At 59.4% G+C, this 22,680-nt stretch overlaps 1 protein-coding gene across 1 annotated transcript in view; it reads right to left on the reverse strand.

Moving 5' to 3' along the window:
- Nucleotides 1-1,961: 1,961 nt before the first annotated feature.
- The window catches only part of PXN (paxillin), a 42,806-nt gene continuing 22,087 nt past the window's right edge, over nt 1,962-22,680 (reverse strand). The window contains 15 exon segments of the mRNA XM_040250865.1: nt 1,962-4,131; nt 5,097-5,245; nt 5,350-5,431; nt 5,994-6,167; nt 6,266-6,391; nt 6,393-6,437; nt 6,693-6,794; nt 7,459-7,752; nt 7,970-8,245; nt 9,260-10,120; nt 11,603-11,738; nt 12,639-12,840; nt 12,952-13,088; nt 13,447-13,562; nt 13,872-14,095. Of these exon segments, the coding sequence (XP_040106799.1) occupies nt 3,865-4,131; nt 5,097-5,245; nt 5,350-5,431; nt 5,994-6,167; nt 6,266-6,391; nt 6,393-6,437; nt 6,693-6,794; nt 7,459-7,752; nt 7,970-8,245; nt 9,260-10,120; nt 11,603-11,738; nt 12,639-12,840; nt 12,952-13,088; nt 13,447-13,562; nt 13,872-14,095 (3,191 nt within the window). The 3' untranslated portion in view covers nt 1,962-3,864.

Consider the following 22,680-nt stretch of genomic DNA (forward strand, 5'->3'; position numbering starts at 1 on the left):
ATTCTGTCACTTGCTAGGTTGGTCATCTTAGGCAGTGATTTCACCTTGCTGACCCTCTCTTTCCCTGTCTGTAAAATGAGGATAATAGTATTCACACCCCATGAGGATTACGTGAGTTATGTGTTAACACAGTTCCTGCAATGTAGGAGGAAATCACTTAGTGTCAACATATTTTATTACACTTTCATTCAACATTTATTTGAACAATTGTGCTATGTCATTAAATATGTTTTTAATGAATAAGCTTAGAGCCTAGGTTGGGAAGGGTAGGGTGGTTCTCCCCAACTCCATCCTTTTAACTTGACCAAGTTAGAAACCCTGGTATTTTGTTTTCAAGCCTCCTGATGATGAGCCTGTATAGACAACTGCTGGAGTCCATTACTGCTAAGATCTCTTTTTAGTGACAGGGCATTACTGCATGCTCAGCATTGTACTAAGTATTTTATGCACATTACTGCTGTTCATCTGTGCAACAAACCCCCAAGGAGATACAGTATTAGTACCATTTTACTGGTAAGAAAATTCACAGAGGTTAAATAATTCACCCAAGTCCCTCAGCTAGTAAGTGATGGCTTCAGAACCAAAACCTAAAAGCCAAGTTCAAAGCCCATGAGTTTCACTATGCTATACAGTCCCTTCCAAACCCTAAGGCTGTCTTCCTTCAAATGCACTTTTGCAAGGATATACATACTGACATATCAACTTCCCAAGGACATCCTGCCTCTGATGATATTGTCTTTAATTGTAGTACATCAATATAATGGAATACCGTGAAGCCATTAAAAAATGATGCCCATCTCTATTTATTGACATGAGAAAACATAAAGTACAGTTGAGTGAGCCAGTTACAATGAAGTGGACCTGTTCATTTATGTAAGTCCAACATGTGCTGGAAATATGATTTTTGGGTGAGGGGTGAAGGTAATTTTCACTTCTGAGCTCAATACGAAATGGTCAAGGTTCAGACTTGAAACCGACATGCGGCTTTTGGAGGACCATTCCAAACAACAGGGAGACTGCAAAGCTACAAAACTGTCCAGGAAGCTTGCAAAGGCCCAGGACTGGAGTTATGGCTCTGACAAGAGCCGAGGAAGCATGCATACAAATACAGACATGACCACCAGGAGGCAGTCGAGACCCATCCTCGACTATTAAGTCAGTTAAGTTCAGTCGCTCAGTCGTGTCTGACTCTGCGACCCCATGGACTGCAGCACGCCAGGCCTCCCTGTCCATCACCAATTCCCAGAGTTTACTCAAACTCATGTCCATTGAGTCGGTGATGCCATCCAGCCATCTCATCCTCTGTCGTCCCCTTCTCCTCCTGCCCTCAATCTTTCCCAGCATCAGGATCTTTTCCAATGAGTCAGTTCTTTGCATCAGGTGGCCAAAGTATTGGAGTTTCAGCTTCAGCATCAGTCCTTCCAATGAATATTCAGGACTGACTTCCTTTAGGATGGACAGGTTGGATATCCTTGCAGTCCAAGGGACTCTCTAGAGTCTTCTCCAATACCACAGTTCAAAAGCATCAATTCTTCAGTGCTCAGGTTTCTTTATAGTCCAACTCTCACATCCACTTTCAACAAGGAAGGTTCTACACCCAAGGTATCATGCCAGAACTAGGGGGCAGTGGTGGTGTGTCTGGTCAACATAAGAACAGAGACAAGCCCTGGGTTCACAACCTGTCTCTGTGCTTGTTCACAGGATATCGGCTCTCTCTGAACCTCTTTCCCATCCATGAGTGGAAGGCCACAACCCCGCACCCATGGGAGGCAACCCATGGCAAATTGCAGTGGGTAAGAAAGCCAGGAGGCCCACAAGTGCCCCATGAGGGCTTTGGCTTCACGTAAGTGAACTGCAGTGACAGACCCTCAAACTGTGGTGCTTGTGAGCCTGGGGAGGGTTTGGTCTCTCTTCTGGGGCTGAGCTGTTCATCTCAGACCACAAAGAAATGGCACTAGCACTGGTGAAAATAATGGCAAACTTTATTGGCATAAATCACAGGAATTAAAATGGGAAAAGGCCAGGTTATAAGTTTACAGAGGAAAAAAAAAATTAAAAATCAAATCATCAAATAACCATCGACCCAGAGGGTAGAACCTCTGGAAGCCCCAGATCCTCTAGGGGAGGGGTCTGGGGTGGGTCACTGTAAACAGAGCAATAAGGCCTAAGAGTAGAAGTGGAGACATCAGACCTGTGGTAGGGCCTGGCTGACCTCCCCAGACCCAGGCTGCTCCCTGTCCCACCTCCAAGGAGGGACCCCCCCTCCCCTCTTGAGAGGCTCAGGACACCCAGCCTCTGATGAGGTTAGTGGAGTGAGTCTGACTTGTCCTCACTTAAGACCCCACTGGGGCCCCCGTTCCACTGACCCGGAACCCCAGCCCTGCCTGTCTCATCCTCAGGGGCTCCCTGTTGCTTCGGTGGGATCCTGTCCCTCTGCCCAGAATCCTATCAGGGGGCCACCACTAGTCTCCAGGGAAGGCAGGAAGTTTGGGGAAGGGGTGCACCCAGTGGCATCAACAAGACTAACGGTCAAAATCAGATCCCAGCTTTCCTGAGGAGGCAGAAGAAAGGACCCCCACAGTAGCAGTGGGGAGGCTGAGAATGTTCTCTTTGTGGCCAGAAAGTTCACAGGGGCGTGAATGCTCCTAACAGCTTACACAGGGAAGGGGCACCCCCAAAGTGGACGTGCCCCTTTCTCCCCACTCAGAAACAGGATGGATGAGGTTTGGAATTCTCGGCCCCAGAGGGCAAGACACCCTTCAGGTGGGTTTCAGTGAAGAGCTTGCTGGCCTGGGGAGTAAGGAAGGGGCTCGAAATACAGCAGTTAATAAACAGTCCCGGTGAGCTGTGAAGTTAAAGATGGGGAGTCAACAGAGCCGCCCCCCGTTCACCTGCTTGTGCTAAGAAAAAATAAAACACGAATTGCTTCCCCACCCTTCAGTACAAGGCAGGCCCCACGTATCCCGCAGCCACCGTGGTGTGCGCGGAGGGGAAGAGTACAAAAGGAGACGTCTGTAAAATCTCTTCAAAGTCAGTTTCGTATAGAGAAGTAAAAGCAACTCGGATGATATGAATTCAAACCTCAGTGTAGAAAACTATCAAAGTCAGTACAGTGTCCGGGCAACGGGGTGACACTCGCCACCTCACGCGGCCCCAGGAGATGGAGGAAGTGAGTAGAAAACATTATTGCTGGAGAGGCCTTTCTCAGTAGAACCAGAGCAGTTGCGGGCGGAGGGGGGGTCGGGGGGCAGGTGTTGGGGGCAGCTGCCCAGGCCTGGGGAGACAGGAAGCACAGGAGGCAGGTAAGGAACCTTCCATGGCCCCGTGGGCACATCCGCCCTTGGGTGGATGGGTGGGTGGATGGGTTGGGTGGATGCTGGCATTGTCTGGGGGGAGCTGGCGTCCCCCTGGTACTCTCAGAACAAGGCTGACGAGGTTGGGGTTGGGGATAAGGATGCAAAGAGGCTCCCGTCTGACCCTGCCTGCCCTCCCCACCCCTGGCTCCACTGCCAAAATACGAGTAAGAGATGGCTCCAGTGTGGGGTGCTGGCTTGGCCAGGTGGGCTCATGGGGACGCAGGTGGGACCCTCCAACCTCTGCCTCAGGGGAGGGTGACGGGCTGGCAGCCTGGGAGAGCCTCGGGAGGAGGAAGGCGGCCCAGAGGCACTGGCAGGGGGCAAGAGAAGCAGGCAGGACCCCTCAGGGCCCTCTCGCCATGGCCAAGGACGCGGTTCCAGTTTCAGTCGGGTTGGCCCCTTCACCACCGCCCCCCACCCCGGCCCCCCGCCGGGACGAGGCCTCTGGGTCCCAGCAGCAGTGAGGAGGCTGGGCCGGGGAATGGGCCACGGGGAGGGACAAGGGCGCCTAGCAGAAGAGCTTGAGGAAGCAGTTCTGACAGTAAGGCTTGTCGTTCTGCTCCTTGAAGGTGCCCTTGTTGAGCTGCTTGAGGCAGAAGGCGCAGACGAAGTGCTCGGGGTGGAACTTCTTGGCCATGGCGGTGATGCAGCGGCCCGTGATGGGCTTCTGGCAGCCCGAGCACAGCGAGCCCCGCCGCTCGTGGTAGTGCGCCTCACAGTAGGGCTGGCCCTCATGCTCGAAGAAGCTGCCATGGACGAACGGCGTGAAGCACTCCTGGAGACAGAGGAGGGCGGGGGGCAGTTCAGGCTGGGGGCCGAGGCAGCTCCCCGGTGACGGGCGGGGGGCCGCCAGGGCGGCCACCCTGGAAATGATTCCCTGCTGAGTGTGGCGCTAACCCTTACTGTCTCCCAGTAACGACCGAGACTCGCTGCTGCCAAGTTGCACTGCTGCTTTTGCTGTTCAGTTGCTCAGTCGTGTCTAACTCTTTTGTGACCCTACAGACTGCAGCCTGCTAGGCTCCTCCGTCCATGGGATTCTCCAGGCAAGAATACTGGAGTGGGGTGCCATTTCCTTCTCCAGGGGATCTTCCTGACCCGGGGTTTGAACCAGCATCTCCTGCATTGGCAGGCAAATTGTTTACCACTGAGCCACCAGGGAAGCCTGCTAAGTTGCACTGCCTGGATTCAAACATAGGTCTGACTCCTGGGCACTGCAACACATGTGCCTAGAAACCCTGGTGTCAAAAAAAAAAAGGGTTCCGAGGTCAAACTCTGCATCCTAGGTTTCCGTTTATAGAGATCCGCAGGCACACTCGGGTATTAAAGGCTCTGAGAAGTCCTGCAATGAACAGTGTTTCCCAAACTTACTTAATCAGGGGACCCCCGCCAGAACCCTCATAACACCTGGGGGCCATCATCTCCCAGAATGCAGTCTGGAAACCATCCTCCATTGTCCGCCGAGGCTGCTGAAGGCTTGTTAGCTCATTTCACTCTCACATCCCCTTCTCCTGGACCTGGTCTGACCCGGGGGCAGCTGCACAGATCTGCCTTGCTCTCGTTTCTCGAAGCCCCTGCACAAGCCCTGGTCCAGGACCAACTGCGCTTGAGGGAATGCGCCGCCTGCCTTCCCACCTGATCCAGAACCTCGAGTGGGCCCTGTAAGTCGGATTCAGCAAGCACGGGGCGGCAGCAGCAACGGCCGCTCCCAGCCTCTCCAGAGGAAGCAACGGGGCTCCTTACCCGGCACACGAAGCACTCGGGGTGCCAGAGGGTGTTGAGGGCCGAGATGTAGTTCTCCAGGATGGCCCGGGCACAGCCGCCACACTTGGGCGCGAACATGTCGAAGTAATCCTTGCGGCAGTAGGCCTTGCCGTCTTTCTCGTGGAACCCTGAGGGGTGGGGGTTGGGGGGCAGGTTAGGCTTCGGGGAGGGGCCACCCTGACTCAGCAAGGGCTGCCCCCGTACCGCAGCCCGCCTCCTCGAGGCTCAGTACCTTCAGGCCCGAAGAAGGCTCCACACTGGGCACAGAAGAAGTGCTCGGGGTGCCACGTCCGGTCGAGGGCTGTCACCACTTTCTGTGAAAGCCAAGTGTGCAGCCCCAGCTGAGCGGCTGGCCCACGCGACAGACTCCCCCCCCGCCAGATGAGGGAGACCCGCAGGCCAGGGTGTCCTTCCTGCCCCCCTCCACCCCCACCCCCGGTCAAGGAAGGAGCTGACGCTCCCCAGACAGGGGTCTCTCCCAGCTGTGCTGTGAACACCACTGAGAATTCTGATTTACTGAAAAGGACGTGACGTGCCAGACATGCTCTGTCTCCCATAATCCTCACGGGCAGTTGAGGTCATATGTTCTACTGGGCCACGCGTCTTGTAAGTATAGACATGGAGGCCCAGAGAGGCTAGGCATTTCCCTAATGTCACACAGCGGAAGAGCGAGGGGGCCCGCACTCCACTCTACCTATCCTCGGCAGAAGGGAGTAGGGGATGGCTGCACGATGGGTGTTAGGATGGGCCGCACTTCAAGCTAGAGCGTGAATCCGTTTCCTGGCTGTGTGTGCTTGGGCCTGCGCGTGACCTTTCTGGGCCTCGCCTGGCCCCCACCCCTGCACCTGGGCACTCACGTCCAGAATGGGCACTCACATCCAGAATGGGCCCGTTGCAGTAGTAGCAGCGCGGAGAGAAGAGGTTGTGATAGTCCTTTTCACAGTAGGGCTGTCCATCCCGCTCGAAGAAGTTCCGGGAGCCGATCTCCTCCTGGCAGTGGGTGCAGACAAAGTGCTCGGGGTGCCACGTCTTCCCCATGGCCGTCACCACCTGACGGAGGAGGGGGATGCCAATCAGGACCCAGCCCTGCCCCCGCCGGGCACCCTGCCTCCCGTGCCCCCCGGCCCCGCCTCACCCCTCCTCATCACCTGCCCCGCGATTGGCTTTTTGCAGGCCCCACAGACCCCCTTGGCGACCGTGGCGACCCCCAGTTTGTTCAGGTCAGACTGCAGGCTCCCCAGCATGCTGTCCAGCTGGCTTCCAGGCTTCGGGGGGGGCCCCTGGGGGAGAGCTGCTCCCCGTCTTCCCCTGGGCCATGAACTGCAGAGACAGGGAAAGAAGGCGGGTCAGGACACCTGGGCCTTGGGGGGCGGGGACTTGCTGCCACACTCGGGCGTCTCTCCCTCCTGGACAGACAGGTGGAGGCAGAAGTGTAGCCCCTCCAGGGGCCTTGGAAGCTCTCAGGTGGGAACAGTCTCCACAACGCATCTGGGGATCCCAGGGGCTCACGGTGGGCCTGACCAGGCCCCAGAACACACCGAAAGCAGGACCTGTAGCCCAAGCCTCAGCACTGACCCCTCCCACATCCTGCCCTTCAAGGCCACTCTGCCTGCCGTTCAGAGGCCAGCCAGCCGCCCAGCACAGCTCGCCATCCGCTCTCTGTTCCAGGCCCTGGATCTTAGGGGAGGAAACGAGAAGAAGGATTGCTTTTTTTTTTTTTTTAATTAAGGAAAAAAGAATAAGAGAACTTGTCACTAGACCATGTCACAAAAGGGACTTCAGGATGAGATAAGAGAATGGATTTTTCCCCCCCTACTGGCAGTAACGAAAATCAGGAGAAAAAGTCTATGGGAAAACCACCACGAGAGAGACGGACCCAGGGAGAGATGAAGAGGGAGAGAGAGGTAAGCCCACCAAAGGCGTGGGACTGAGGGGGCGGAGGTGATGGGTCAGAGAGCCAGGGGCCCTTGCCAGGTATCAAGCCTGGGGCTGCAGGGGACACAGGCTTGGTTTTCCTTCTGAGGACAGCGTCCTCAGAGGGAGCCTGGGGAGGGACCAAGGGGCGGCTGACACCTCAAGGGAGGGAGCGAGCGTGGACATCGGGTGAAGCGAGGGTCCAGGGTCAAGGCCAAGTCCAAGAAAGGGCTGTGGTACTTCACAGGTACCTTGTGGATGAAGGCACAAGGCCAAGTGCAAGGATGGACATGATATCTTATGGACAGACGGGGGGTGGTGTGTGTGTGTGTGTGTGTGTGTGTGTGTGTGTGTGCGCATGCAGAGTGGGGATGCCCCTGGAGCATAAGGACAGGCACAGGTGGGGCCGGGCCCCCAGGAGGCCTGCCTGCATCGGGGGGAAGAGCGGATCCTCGTCAGTCTGGCAGCCTATGGACCTCACGGAGCAGGGTGCAGCCACGCGCGGGGCGGGGCCCTGCACGCCGACTCCCCGCGGGCCCGTCCCAGTGCTCTGGACCCCGGAGGGGCCGCAGGGCGTGGGCGGGCTGGGAAGGGGAGGAGAGCTGCTGGCCGAGGAGGCGTCTTTGCGGTGCTGGAGCAGAGGGCTGGGAGGAGGAAGAGGAGAAGGCAGAACAGAGAAGGTTCTCCGCAGGGGAATAGGAGAGCCGGGAGGGAAGACAACCTGGGAGGGAGAAAAGAGGGACAGAAGTGAGCACGGTGACAGTGGAGAAGACGGCAGCTGGGCGGGCGGGGGCTCCCGGGGCCCTCTCACTCTTGGCATCAGGGGACGCAGGACGGCCCCCCTCGCCCGCCCCACCCCACCTGCCCTCTGGCCAGGGCTGGGCAAGAACTAGAGGCCCTCTCCGCCCCGGCCCAGCGCGGGGGCATCTGTTCACTACCTTCTCCACCAGCTGCCCCCCAGCCCGCCTCCCACGCGGCTGCACAGTGATGACGACGCCCTCGGTCAGCCAGTCCTCAGTGGAGGCCCCTTCGGCCCCCGCGGCCTCCTCTGCCTCCGGCCGGATGCCCAGCCGACCCTGCAGCTCGGCGATGAGCCGCTCCTGGGACGGGGTCCTGCTTAGGGTGGCGGGGTCCAGCCGGCGGCGAGGGGAGGGCTCCCGGGACATGGGGTGAGCGTGGCCAGTCTCCCGGCTCCTCCTGATCACCGAGCGGATCTAGTGGGGAGGCACGCTGTCACAGGCCACTCTGGGCTCAGCGGAGGCGGCTCAGTCCACACTCGGGGGTGGGGGGTCGGGGGGCGCCCAGGAGGGGAGGGCAGAAGAACCCAACCATCAGAGATGAGCCGAGCAGAGCTAGGGCAGAGGCAGGGGGCCTTGACCTTGGGTAAGACCCTGAACTTCCAGGGACTCAGCTTCTCCATCCTTGAAATGGGGTAATGGTATTTTTTTTTTTCAACTGCTTTAAGGAGTTATTACAAGAACGATGTGAAAGAATCTAAGTGGACATTCTCGAACAAGCTTGAGACTTTTCCTTCCTTTTTTTGTTTCTTAATAGAAACAAAAAAAACAGTCTTTTCTTCCAGTATATCCTTTAACCAGTTGTTTTTTTTCCTTGTTTATATAAGTAGGATTATAACCTACTTGTTTCTAGCAGTTTGGTTTCATTCTGTTGTCGCTTTTGAAAAGGGCCTAAAAATTTCAATCAAGCAAGAAGCAGATAACATGACGTCAGGCACAGCTCACTGGGGACGGCATGCTGTGCTCTTCCGAAGCACTTTCCAGGCATTGTTTGATTTAATCCTTTGGACAGCCTTGGGGGAAATGGTCTATTTTCCCTCATTTTAAAGATGAGAAGACTGAGGCTGGGGGGGGGGGGGTTGCCCAAGGTCACACGGGGCGCGCGTGTTGGAGGCGTGGTTTGTATTCATTCACTTCTTGCTGGTTCCAAAGCCCATGCTTTTAACCATTCCACACACATCCCACCAGGATGTCAGGCGAAGCTCATCTAAAGGAAAAAGGCTTCATCGGGCAAGAGGCTGGCTGTCACTAGGAGATTCCGGGACCCAAGGAGCTCCGCCAACCCCACAGAGCCCACTGCCCAGCGCTGGCCGTCGGGGTCTCAGGCCGCAGCTTCTTGCAACCGGCCGCCCAAGCAGACATGCGCAGACTGGGAGGCCGCATGCAGTCAGCCAGGCGGGGCCACGCTGAGCAGGGCGAGCGTGCGCCTGCCTGGCTAGACGTGGAAATCCTCTCCCTGGTGCTGGGCGTGTCCATGGCCACAGCCCGCGGGAGTTCTGGCTGGTCCGTCCTGGCCTCGGTGGCGGCTTCAGTGGCGCCCTCTGGCTTCCTGGGGGTCTCGGGTCCCGGGGCTGGCCTGACCAGGCCGCCCGCCGAGGGTGTCTCTCCACCTAGCTGCTCATCCTCAACAGGGGTGCGGCGGCCGCTCTCCGGCACCCCTGGCTCTGGCCTTGCCCTCTCCTGCCATCCACGTTCCTTCGTGAGGCTCCAGGTATCCGGGAAGATGGCCTGACGGTCCACGACCACGACGGCCGGCTCAGTGACCTCCTGGAAGCTGGGCACAGCTCCCTGCGGGGGCTCAGGCCTCAGCGCCCCCAGAGCCCAAGGCCCCTGCCAAGTGGCAGCCACCGCCTCTTCTGGGCGCAAAGCGTTGGCCGACGGTGCTTGGGGGCCCCCAGGCTCCTGGGGACCTGGGCCCCCAGTGGAGGGTAGAGTGTGGCCGGGAGGCGCCCTGCAGAGCTCCCCGACCAGGTCTGGTGGATCCCTCCAAACGCCAGCCTGGCTCTCTACACCCAGCGGCCCTGGCCAACCCTCTGTGGAGGGAAACCTTGAGTTGGGGGTGTCAGGCATCACCCCAAAGCCAGCCAAATCGAGCTGGCCGGGGGCCACGTTGTCCTCGGCGCAGAGGACGCCCAGGGTGTGGCTGTGGCCTTGAGGGGAGGGCTTCCGAGGGGGTGGCAGGCCTCCAGAGGGCCCGGGAGGAGGCGGAGTGGGGAGGCTGTGGTGTGAGGATGGAGCTGAGCCGGGCGGCAGCCCTGAGGAGCTCAAGGCCACAGCAGAGGAGGAGCTGGTCTGGAGGAGGAGAAAGACAAGAGACAGAGGGGAAGAGAGAGACGGGAGAGGTGAGGAGGTGCGTGCACTGCGGGGGCAGACCGGGCTCAGGGCTCTGACAGCCCCTGGCTGTGCTGACCAGACGTCTGCGCTGACCAGACCAAGATGGCGCTGACCAGACCGTCTGCGCCGACAGCCCCCGGCCACGCTGACCAGGCCGTCTGCGCTGACCAGACCAAGATGGCAGCAAAGCTGAAGCAGAGCAACTGGCTCTGGAGGAAGACTCAGCCCCCAGAAGGGTTTTTCTGGGCTCCACCTCCCTGGCTCCCATCCATGTTCCCCATCCAGGGAGCCCGAGTCCAACTCCTGGTGGGGGAGCCAGATCCCACATGTTGTACCTGGGATCCGGCAGAGCCAAATAAAGATTTTTGTCTTTTTTGAAAAAACAAAAAACAAAAAAAAGAACCCAGGCAGCGGAAAGCAGCCTCTGACCCATGCCTGTGGGGCTTCTAGTCCAAGTAGGGATGAGAGAGAAGAGATTAAGGTGGGGTGGACCAGGGGGAGGTCAGCCCAGGCATGATCAGGAGACAGGCAGCCGCAGGCAGCTCCCGGCTCTGTCTCTCCCTGGCGATCCCAGCACTCCTACATCCCCCTGAAACCTCGCTCCTGGGGCACAATGAGAACCAGCACAGCTTTTCAAGGGGGTCTCAAGGGGGTTTGAAAGCGACAAAGTGCAAAGGGCACTGGCCGCCTGAGTCCAGTGTACACGCTCCTGACTGTGGCCGCTCAGGAGGCTGACACGCACAGGCCGCTGCCCCGCCCCAGATGAAGCCTCAGAGGCTCGGAGGTGCCCCTGGGGCTCAGAGCTGGTGCCCCTCCTCCAGTTCCCTAACCAGGCTTCCCCAACCCCGGGAAGGGTGGAGTCAGTAATGGTCAGGAACTGGAATTCAGTCACTATCAGAACCCACCGAGGCACTGCCTCCTCTACACAAGCAGGCGGTGGGTAGGGGACAGGGCACCTCTGGCAGGTATGGCCCAAGAGCCCGATAGATGAGGTTTCCCAGACAAGAGCCTGTGGGCCTCAAAGGCCCACGGAGGCTGGAAGGAGGCCAGCTAAGGAGCCAGAGGCAGAAAAGAAAGAGGACGCGCTGGGGACAGCCAGCCAGTGTGGGAGATGGGGCTCCGGGACAAATGACCTCCAGGCGGAGGATCCCACCCGGCCCAGCGGAGCCCGCCCTCCCCCACCAAGAGCAGCCACTAACACTGGGCCCTTTGTCCCAGCCTCCTGATCCTTGCCTGGGTGGCGGGGAGCCGGGAGCACCCAGGCAGGAAGGAATGTCCCGCTGAGCACGTCCCCAGCCTTCAGGCTGCGTCCCAGGCTCGGGACAAGGCACCCAAACCCTGAGCAGCTAAGTCCCAGCCACTTACACTGGGGTACAGGAGGGGAAAACTGGGGGCTTCTGAGCAGGCAGGGCAGGGGAGAGAGGGGGGGCCTCAGGACACCTTAAAATCCGACAGCGAGGCCATCAGCTCGTCCAGCTCCCTGGTGGCAGAGGAGGCTGAGATGCGTGTCTGCTGCTGGCTGGAGGTGACTCGCTGGGGACTGCTCATCTCGCCCTGGTTCACAGTGATGGCGGGGCTGCGGGCAGGCAAGGAAGCATCAGCGGGGACCCCTGGGGCCAGCCCAAGTGCCCCCAGCATGGCCCCCCCCTCCCCAGGGGAGGGTCAACACTTCGGCTCCGACACCGGGGTCCCGCCGCCACCCAACCCCGGGGAAGCCTACCAGCTCCCAGTCTCTCCAGAGGGACAGAGCACCAAGCTGAGCTTAAGGGGGAGAGGAGAAGACGGCTCACATGGCACCTTTCCCAGAAGCCCAAGCTCAAGCCTGCCTGTGCAACAGGCCCTGGCATCCTGTGCGGCCTCCACACTAGGTGCACATGCGAGGCTGTTCCAGCCACGTGGAAACACCGAGAAGAGCTGACCCTGGGGAGGCACTTATCATGTGGACTCGGTACACGTGTTCTAAGGGTCTTATCAGGTCTCAGCCCACTGAGGTGGGGGGTCTCATTCCCACGACCTCACTTCCCCTTATTCCCTTATACAGATGGGAAAATGAAGGCTTGAAAGACGACACTCCGTAAGTGCAGAGCCAAGATGTGGCCCCGACTGCATGGCTCCGAAGCCTACGCTGAGGGACTTCCCTCGGGGTCCACTGCAGGAGCCACGGGTTCCAGCCTTGGTCCGGGAACTAAGATCCCACAAGCCACACGTGTAGCTAGAAACAAATAAAAAGCCTGCACTGATAGCCACTGGGCTGGGGTGCCCCCGGCACGCCCAGCGTCTGTCTTCCCTGAGGGACGGTGGCTCGCTAAAGGCAGGCCTGTATCCGCGTGACTCACTGCCGTCCCCCAGAGCCTGGTGCAGGGCCCGGCAAACAGCAGGGACATCAGGGGGCAGGGGTGACACCAAGGATGAGCACAGGATGGGCTAGTCGAGACCAAGACCCTCCCTGGCCTGGGAGAGCCCTGTGGAGACTCACACGGGACTGGGCACAGAGCTCTCCAGCTCATCCAAGAGGTTCTCCACGCTGGGCCGCAAGTCCTCCAGGCCCCGGCCACCGTTCCGCTTGGGCTTCTCTTTGGTCAGTGGTCCAGCTTTGCCCCCCAGCAGGCTGTTATTCTCTGGGACACCGTAGTGGGTGCTCAGAGTCCCTGGCAGCGGTGGGCTGGAGTTGGCCTCATCTTGGGAGAAGGAAAGAGAAGAGCTGCTCAGCCCTGAGCCCCACGGGGACCCGAGACCACCAGTGGGGCTTGGAGCAGGGTTGGTCGGGGGGACCCCCGGCCCAGTCCTACCTGCAGGGAAACACGGGGGGTTATGCTGCACGGCGTTCAGCTCCAGCAGCAGGCGGTCGAGCTCAGAGAGGTTGCTGCCCAAGGAGGAGCTCATGACGGTGGGCGAAGGCTCGGCTGACTTCTGCTTGTTGGGGAAACTTCAAGAAGTAAAGGGAAGGCTGCGATGAGAGAAGCTCCCCAAATCCTCCAGGAGAACCAGGTGGGGGAGGTGCGGGGAATCCAACATCTCCAGCAGCCCAAGGACGGAACGTGGGGAAGGGATGTGGCAAGAGGAGGAAGGAAGCGTTGCTTCAGTTCCTGAAACTTCCTCCATGCAGGGCAGTGTGACACCCAGCCCAGTGGCTGCATGGGGACGGCAGATAAGGCCACACCGGGCCTTCCACAATAACCCGAGGACCCAAGGAGGAACCCCCGCCCCCTCCAGCGCCCTGGCCCAGCCTCGGCTGACTCAACCCAGCGTGTGTGGAATCCCTGGGCAGGGGGAGGGGCTGGCACCTGTACACGTGGTCTTCCTCGCCGGCTCGGGGACACGGGGGCCCGCCGCCGTCCTGGGGGTTAGAGGCACTGGAAGTCTTGGCACTGGAGCCGTACACGGGGGATGAGGACTGAGGCTGTGGGGAGGACGGTGCTCAGGGCCTCCCCGGGGGGCAGAGGGGGTGGAGAAGGAACAGCCCAAATCACCCCCAGGAGCCTCCCGCTCACGGCCAGCCTCACCAGGGAGTTTCCACACTCTGGCCAGGAGACAGGTGATTAACACTTGGTCACTGTCCCTTCACGTGGCGTTGGGTGGGGAGGGCCAGACGCTTCCTGCCTCTGCCGCGCACCACCCCCCTCAACCTCCTGGGCTCCCGGAGCCCCTGCCAGACCCGCTCCACTGGCCTCGAAGCTGACTTCTGAGCCCTCCCCATCCCCCACCTTACCTGCTGGTGGGTGAATCGGGAGGTGCTGGGTGGCCAGGGGTCTAAGGGGTCGAGAACCGTGCCGTTGAGGGCCTCGCTGGATGGGGGCGGTGGGACGGGGGGCACAGCGATCTCCTGGTACGTGTGGTTCCCAGTCGGGTAGGAGTAGGGGGTCTCCTCAGACAAGAACACGGGCCGCTTGGAGATGTGGGAGGTTGTGGACTCCAGGTCCGCCAGCAGGGCGTCTGCAGAGAGCGGGCGGGGACTGGGTGAGGGAGAGGGGTCCTGGGAACTCAGCCTCCAGGGCCGGCACCCTCCGGGCCTGCACCCAAGAGTTAACGAGCAACTTCTGAGCGCTGGCCCCACCCATGGGAGAAAAGACCAGCCCTGGGGCAGGAAGGTGCCAGCCCAGACCAGCCTGGCTAGGTCAGCGCCCAGAGCTCGGCTCCCGGCCAAGGAGGAGGCGCTCTGGGGGCTCTGGGGCCGCCCCCCGGGGCTCTCTTACCTCTGGGAGCCGGGCACTGGTGCTCCCTCCCCGACAGGGCTGTGCGGCTGGCTGGCTGGGAGTCAGAAATGCCTGCCTGACTCCACAGGGCAAGACAGACAGACCAGGTGGGAGGGGCCCCACGTCACGGGGAGGGGCCAGGTCCCCACTTAATGCCCAGGAGCTTCAGCCAGCTCAGCCCACAGGCTGGAGGGGTGGTACCTGCCTTACTGACCAGGTAGAAGCCGAACTTCGGGCTCCAAGCTCCTCCAGAGTCTCGGGGCTACCAGGGAGGTGGGGGCCGGGACAAGGCTGGCATGCTGCTCCCTACCCCCTCGGCAGAGAGGGGCAGGCAGGACTGCTCTGTAGGCTGTTTCTGCAGAAGCCTGGCAGGTAGCCTGGCCCCAGAGGCTCCAGGGCCCCACTACTCTGCTTTGAACAGCAGCTAGGGAGCTGGATCGGCCTTGAGTGCGAGCTTCCATTACCCGGGCACCAGGCAACCAACGGCGGGGGCTCTGCATCTCCCCAGTCCTCAGACAAGAAAGGTACAGCTGGGGGAGGGGGTGGGGGCAGGAACTGCTGATCCTCCCCTCCTGAGACCCTCAGGTGCCCCAGCCGCCCCAGCCTGGCCCGACATGCCATGCCCTTATTCATGCCCTGCCCTGTGCTCACCAACCAGCTCACTCTCACCCCAGTGCTGACCCACTGGGGTCGGGGCCTGGTGATAACCCTCCTTGGAAAGCAATGGCCGGCTCACAGCCCTTTACTAGTAACGGGCCTGGTGCTCAGCACACTGCATCCATGGTCTCCGTTAACCCTCCTAATGAGGCTGGAATTCCCACCCTCCCTTTACAGACGGGAAACCGACTGCAAGAGGTGACAGGACTGCCCCCCCTCCACCGCTGCCACCATAACGAAGTCCAGTGCGTCACAGGAATGACTCCTCGGAGGCCCCCAAAAAACCCCAAAAATCTGTCCCGCAAGAGGCTGCGGTGATCACAAGACGATGCCGGGTTTAAATGGCACAGCTTCCTGAATGACGGGGCCCAAGCTCCAGGGCTGCCAGTCTGGTCCTTCCTGGTGACCCAGTCTCCAAACCCTACCCCTGCTCAGAGGCAGTGAGAAGGAAGCAGGGGCCTCACCCAGGGCCCAGGTCTGCGGGCCCACACCACCTCCCAGCTGCCTGCCCTGCTCTCCAACACCCAAGGCTGGCCTGGCCCCACCTACCCCAGGCTCCTAGCCCCGCTGATCAGAAGCTTGTTCCAAGGAAGGTCAGGTCCTGCAGGTCCCCCTCCCCCTCCAGCTCCTTTGGAAGACATCTGACTTCCTGTATGTAGCAACCGGAACTAGAGGGAGTCAGTGTGTGTCTAGGTAACAGAGGAAAAGGAACCAGCCTCCAGGGCCAATCCCAGTGGCCTCTCCATGGCCACACCTGCTGCCTTGGCTCCATAAGGCATCCCTGGCTTCCTCTGGGCCCAAGCCAGCAGGGGGATGGGGGTCCTCCTTCTCCACCACAGACAGAGCCAGCCCCCCAGAGCTGGCAACAAGTGCAAGTCCAGTAAGGGTAACGGGAGCAGCTGCCATGCTTGAAGGCCTGCCGCGTGCTAGGAGCGCCATCTGGGTCACCACTTTCGCTTCTTACAACACCACTAGTGCGGATGGCAAAACTGAAGCTCAGAGAGCTAGAGGCACACGCCCGCGCCGTCTGAGCTGACCGAAGGGACGCCACTCGGACCTGAACGCGGTCTCTCGGGCTCCACTCAATCAAAGACAGATGGTGAACCTTCCCTGTCAAAGCTTTTGAGCTAGGGACACTGCCGCCCCTGCACCAAACGCCTTCCCCCGCCTCGTTCTTGAGCTGACTCCGAGTCTGCCTGATTGGTTTATAATTTAAACAGGCTCTTTTCAACGCAGCTACCTCTGTGGGCCGGAAGGCGCAGTCCTTGGGGATGGAGAAGAGCAAACGCTGTGGAGTCGAGCCAGACCTGAGGTCAGTCCCAGCGCCTCTGTCCACCCTGCCCATGGCCACAGCGCAGATCACCTGGCCCCCACCTGACGGCACTGGTGCGAGGTTTACAAGGGAGAGCAGATGATACAGGACATGGGAGGGGGCTGCAAACATCACGTGTCATCTGCTTCAGAAATTCAGGAGGAAAAAAAAAAAAAATTTTCCTCCAAGGAGGCTAGGTGAGGGTGCCAAGTGCTGACTCCTCCTCCTAAGTCCTCTCTGGGTAGGATCTGGGCAGGACAAGAAAAGGGCGACCTTGAAGAGAGAAGAGCAAAGTAATAAAGTAACACTCAAAGTGAAACGTCTGGATGTCAGAGAGAAGAGCCCCATCGTTGTCCAGGGACGTGTGTGGCTGCCGATTCCACCAAACCCCCCACAGGCCCCTCAAGGAAGATCGGGGAACACAGGAGGCGTGGGGGATACTCGCTGGCCTCTACTTTGTGTTCCTGGGGCTGCTATCTCCCCCGAGGCTGCACAAGGGTGCCAGGCCAAAGTCTTCTTGCAGGCTCAGCAAACTCCTCCCTTGCCTGAATAAAAAGAGGCAGGTGGAGGATGGGACAAGAGAGTCCGCCTGCAGGCAGCGCCCCAGGGTGTCTAAGCTGGGGTGTCCCCAGTTTTCAGCTAGAGTTACTGCCTGGCGCCAGCTCTGGATCCCCTAGGGGCAGGCTCAGAGACTGCTTAACATATGCCCCGGAGAGGGTGTCCAAGAAGACACCCTCCCTCCCATGTGTTCGCAGGCTGCCTTTCATCCACACAGAGGCAGCATCTGAAGCAGTTCGGGCCTAGGAAGGCCTCAAACTCCACTAAGCTTCTGGGTCCAGGCCTGAGCACTCTGGGACAAGTCAGAGCCACCAGGAGGGCCCCGGTCACCCTGGGGAAGGAGATCTCTCAGGGGCTTTCCAGTCCCCTTCTGGAGGAAACCACCCCAGATTCTGCAGGCGCTTTGCCTTGAGGACCAGCTGATGCAGGCTCTGGCACTTCCATCCAAGGAGAGGGTCTCTGGGTACAGGTGTACAAGGTCTCTGAGTCTCTCCTTTTGACACTGTGGGTGGAGGGTGTTAACGCTAATCTCCAGCCCACTAGAGGCAAAGGCCAGCCAGCGGCGGAGGGGTGTGCACCGTCCTCTACTGCCACCAGGGGGAGCTATTCGCCCATTGGCTCTCCACAGCCGGGAGTAACCAAAGGTGTGCTGCTGCTGCTGCTATGCTGCTGCTGCTATACCGCGCTGCAATCACGGAATTTCAGAGCCAGGGGAAGACCCCGGAGCCCCTGACTGGCCACAGGCGGGCACACTGGGGAAGTTTCAGTGCCAGAAAGGCCTGAGCTGGAAGGACGGAGCAGGCTACAAGGAAGAGCACAACCGGGCCCGGGTGCCAAGTCTGCAAGCACATATATCACTTGAAGGCGAGACTCAAAAGTGCCACAAGAGCCCGCGGGAACCCAAGAGAGACAGGCACAAGCCCTGGCTTCCAGAGCCCGGTGGCTGCACCTAAGCAGCAGCTCAGAGAGGTGGTGGCTTCGGCTGAGAGCTGCCCAGGTGTAAAGAGGTATCTGGGTGGGCACAGCGCACCAGAGCCAGGCCAAGGTGACAGGCCCTTCTCCCAGCTGGCTGCAGTAACCATCCGCTGAGCACAATCCTCAGGACAGAGTGGGAGCCACTAGGTCTGCCGCCCTGAGGGGGTTAACACTCAGGTGTCCAGGCTCTCTGCCCTGGGAGGGAGGAGACCCAGGGGCTGGTCTGCCTGCATTCCAGGGCCACTCACATTCCCAAACCAGCTCAGACAAGTGGGGATGACAGGAGGGGGGCTCCGGGGTGAGAGGACGTCCTGACGCCCCCAACATAGGGGATCTCTCCCCCAGGCTGCAGCTCCTAGGGCCTGGGCTGACTCAAGAAGAAGTTAAAGAGAAGCCATTAACCACCTCCACCCCCAGCTGGAGTCTAAAGACAAGCCAGGCCTCTTTCACAAGTCTGCCTTCCTCCTACCCAAGCCTGGCCACTTCTTAGAATGTGATAACAACTATCAAGATCAGAGACCTAGAGCTGGCCGGACGCCAGAGAGAGTGAGATAAAAGGCCAGCCGTGATCCCTCAAGGTGGGGGCGGGGGGTGGAGGCAGGGTCGGGGTGGAGGCAGGGTTGGGGAGCCCAGCACAATCGCCCCGTCCTAGGCTCAGGACTCTAGATGTTAGAATTCACACAGGGGATGGTTCTGAGTCACACAGACTCTGCTCCAAGGCCGAGTTGCTCGGCCAGGCCAAGCTGCTTAACTGCTCCTGTGCCTCCGTTTTCTTGTCTGTCCAATGGGAATTTTACCATCTGACTCACAGGAGTAAGGACTACAGGAGTGGATATAAAGTGCCCGCTTTAGCACAGTCTCTGGACGGGCAGACGGGCGGGCGGATACACACACACACTCTCCGTTCCCGCCCACAGGGATGGTTAGGCCCAGATGGGAAGGAGAAAAGCACTTCCCATCCTGGCCCACTCCTGAAGGCCAAGGGCCTGCAGTCTCGGATCCGCAGTGAGGGGCACCGCTCGGGGGGGTGGGGGGGTGGGGAGGGAAACAAAGTCAAGAAGCCACCCCAGCGGGTCTTCATATTGGGGCAGGTTCATGGGAGCATCATCGCATCCGAGAGTTCACAGGCCACCCCCTAGCTAGGCCCCACCCACCAACGCTAGGCCGACTTAAAAGAGGTGGGGTCCTTTGGCCACCAGAAAGACCCCACCTCGACGTGCCTTGTATTCTCAACAGGAACAAGATCTTTCCAAGACTGGTCTCACCCACCTTCTTTCTGCAGGCCACTTTAACTCAGCTTCCACGGCCCAGGCAGGTGTCTCCTTAGGAGCTGAGAAGCCAAGGGAGGGTGGAGCGGATCCTGCCCCGAGAGCTCCGGTACAGGCTGTCCCAGTGGCCCAGGGCCAGCCGTCCCTCCCCGCCATTTATGGTGAGACCCAGCCTCTCACACAGACAGCAAGTCCCTTCCCCGCTAGACCTGGAGAGGCCCGGCCTTCCGGCCTGCCCACCCTGCTGGGCTCAGAACGCCGGGCGAGAGGTTTCCACCCTGCTGACCACCGGGGCAGCCTTGGTCACCTCGAGGGTCTGAGAAGAAGCTGCCCGAGCTCAGGATGCAAGCAGGGAGTGGGGCTCGGCCCTAAGGAAGGGGGCACATGAACAACAGGGCCGGCTCCCCTCCATGGGGATGGTCTCGACTCTCGGCCCCCTCTGCTGAGACTTCCAGATTAGGAAGGCTAGCGGTGGGAGGGCGGGTCTCCCCTCCTCTCCTCTCCTCTCCCCTCCCCCAGCCCTGAGCACATGAGCAGTAGGGGCAGAGGTAATCTAATCCACGGTGGCGGGACACTTCTGCTTGCTGAGTAACTCCCCAGGAATGGGGAGCTGGGTATATTTATCCTGATAGCTGTCCTGGGAGGACAGGCAGATCTGGGACTAGGAAGGGCCAGTCGGACCATTTCAGCCAGGTCCGCGCTGCACCGCCCGGCCCTGCAAGCCTGGGCTAGGACCTGACTAGGAACTCGGTCTCGCAGAGGCTCCTTCCCCTGCCCATCTGGGTTCTGGGTTCTTGTCAACCGACGGCCTCCTCTCCAAGAAATTAAGCTCTGGGTGCCCTATCCCCGGCAGCTAGCATGAAGGGTTGAAAGACACGGGATGGTGAGGAGGAAGAAGATGGAGAAGGAGCCATGAGCCAGAGAAAGCAGTGGGCCCAGCCTGCCAGGTGCCTAAAATAAGCAGACCCAATTGGCTCCCATGCCAGGTTGCAAGCTCCGAGGAGGAGGAGACAATATAATCTCGGGTGAGATTTATATAGAGAACTTTCCTGGAGCTCTTCGGAGTTTGTCTAAATCCAAGATACTGCTATTATCTGAATCCCAGACAGGGAAACTGTGCTCCCTAAGGGGCCAGGAGGAGAAACGATCAATACTGGAGTGTCATTTAAATATTTAATAGCTGTGCCTGGAGGTTATGAAGACTCAGCTACCCCTCCCCTCCGCTGACTCATGCCTCACTCAACAGGAACTGGCATTTTCCTCTCGGCCCTGAAGGAAGTGTGGGCTGGGGGTGACACACAGGAAACCAGTGGAGTAGGCCGGAGTCTTCCAGGCTGCTGCCCCCGAGAGGTGGGAGACGGCCCTGTGGAGAAGGCGGCTTTTCCCTGGGCTTCCCACCTGCCTCGGAGGACAGTTTCCCGCCTGCCCTTCCTTGCAGGGACTGATACGAGAGTGCGCCAGCAGGCAGGCTGACTCTCAACTGGGTACCTGGGTGGCGCCCAAGGTCACAGAACACAGGTAATCAGGGACACGAGAGAATAAAGGCGCAAAGGCCGCCCAGGGGCCACCCCAAGCTAGGGGCAGAAGCCAACCGAGCCAGGCCCCGTCTGCACCAGGCACCCAAGCAGGGCGCCACCCCAGGGACCCGGCCCTGAGTGGGCCACCACACTTCCCCATCTGAGGGGGCTCCAGCAGGCTGAGTAGCAACGGGTGGCGAGGCCGCCCAGGTACACACTGCACATCTCCACCACCCACAACGGGCACAGCAGCAGGTCCAGGCTGCCTGGCTGGCCAAGTCTCGTTCCTGTTGTAAATAACTCATCTCTGGGTCCAGCATCAGCTGGCCCCGCCCTCCTCCAGAGGGGCCCAACCCCGTGGACACATTTCATTGGTCAGATTTCATCCACCTCCTCAGGTGACCCGGGGACTCTGGACTTTTCTAAGGTCACATCTAGGGTCCGACTCCAGGCCCACCCTGCGGTTTCTTCAAAGGGTGACATGTGGATTTACACACAACTAGTGAAACAGACAGCCTCGGACCCTGGAAGCTCAGAGGCCGGGGTTTTTCTCAGCTATTTCACAGCCAGGCCATCCACGCCTGCAATCTGGGCTCTTCAAGGCAAGTCGGGCTGCTGCAGAGCAGGGCGGCTCCGGGGGCCTCCCACCCCTGCTGATCATCAACAGAGGTTAGGAGGGGCTCTGCAGTGAGTCATCCGCCCTACAGAGACCCAAACAGAAAGTTCAAAAGTTTGCCTGTGTTCCAGGAACGAGCTGCAGTCTTTTCCCGATGTTTGTGGATTTCGTAGCACTAGTTACCCACTCTAGGCTAGTCAAGTTCTGACTGACAAACATGGCTCGCAGTGGCTCATGGGGAAGCACAGGTCCCTGCTTCCCCATCTCTGGAAGCTGGGCCACTTCCCAGCCTTTCCCTGTTCTCCTGTAGCACCTGTGATAGCCTGCGGGTCCTTTCCCAGCTCCCCACATGTCACTATCAAGCACCATCAGTTCTTCCTTCATTGGGCCTCTCCCTTTCTTTTTTTTTCTTCCACTTTTTGGCTGCAACTCAGGGCATGTAGGATCGTAGTTCCCTGACCAGGGATCAAACCCACACCTCCTGCGCCGGAACACAGATTCTTAACCACTGGACCACTAGGGAAGCCCCCCTCTTCCCTTTACTTGCCTCCCTTTCTTTTTATCACAGGAAGCCAATCACTTAAGACTGGCAACCAAATCCATCCTCAGCCCCTTCTCGAACTCACCGACAGCCTCCTGCCCTGCATTCCCCGACTCTAACCCTTGCAGAAGAGGCCAGCACGTGAACTTCTTGATAATCCCACCCTTGTGTGCGCATCCACTAGACAGCTCGCCCTCTGAGGGCAGCAACCTCCTTTCTGCTCTCCAGATCCACAGCACAAGGCCCTTCGTGAGCCTCTCGGGTGGTGACTGAGTGTGTGTCAAGCAAGGGGGACTCACGATGCCCAGCCACTGATGACCCTCTCTGCCTGCGGGGTGAGATCGGAACCCCCAGGGCTGGCATTCTGGCCTTGAGCCTCTTAGAATACAGTCCCGATCAGCCTTTACCTCCTCCTCGGCCTGCTCACCACCACCTGCCTCTGCAGCCAAACTGGGCCCCGTCTTCCCTCTCCCCATCCGCGTGCCTTTATTCACAATACTGAACATATACCCCCACTCCCACCACCCACAGGGATGGCCATACCCCTAGGGGGCACGTGGAGGCCAGAGGCACAGGAGTCAGCTGGGGGTAAACCCAGAACACCCTCTCAGGATCAAACTGACTCAGGAGCAAGAAACTGAGACGATTGCCTTGAATTAAAGGGCTACTGTACAGTGGACAGGAATCCGCCTGCCGATGCAGAGGACATGGGTTCAACCCCCGGGCTGAGAAGATTCCACGTGCCTCGGAGCAACTAAGCCCTCATGGCACGGTCACTGAGCCCACGTGCTTCAACTTCTGAAGCCCATGCGCCCAGAGCCCGTGCCCCGCAAAGAGAGACGCCACCGCCACAAGCAGCTCGCGCGCCGCAACGAGAGACG

This window comes from Oryx dammah, unplaced genomic scaffold (genome assembly GCF_014754425.2).
Source record: "Oryx dammah isolate SB20612 unplaced genomic scaffold, SCBI_Odam_1.1 HiC_scaffold_12, whole genome shotgun sequence".
NCBI classification, from domain to species: domain Eukaryota; kingdom Metazoa; phylum Chordata; class Mammalia; order Artiodactyla; family Bovidae; genus Oryx; species Oryx dammah.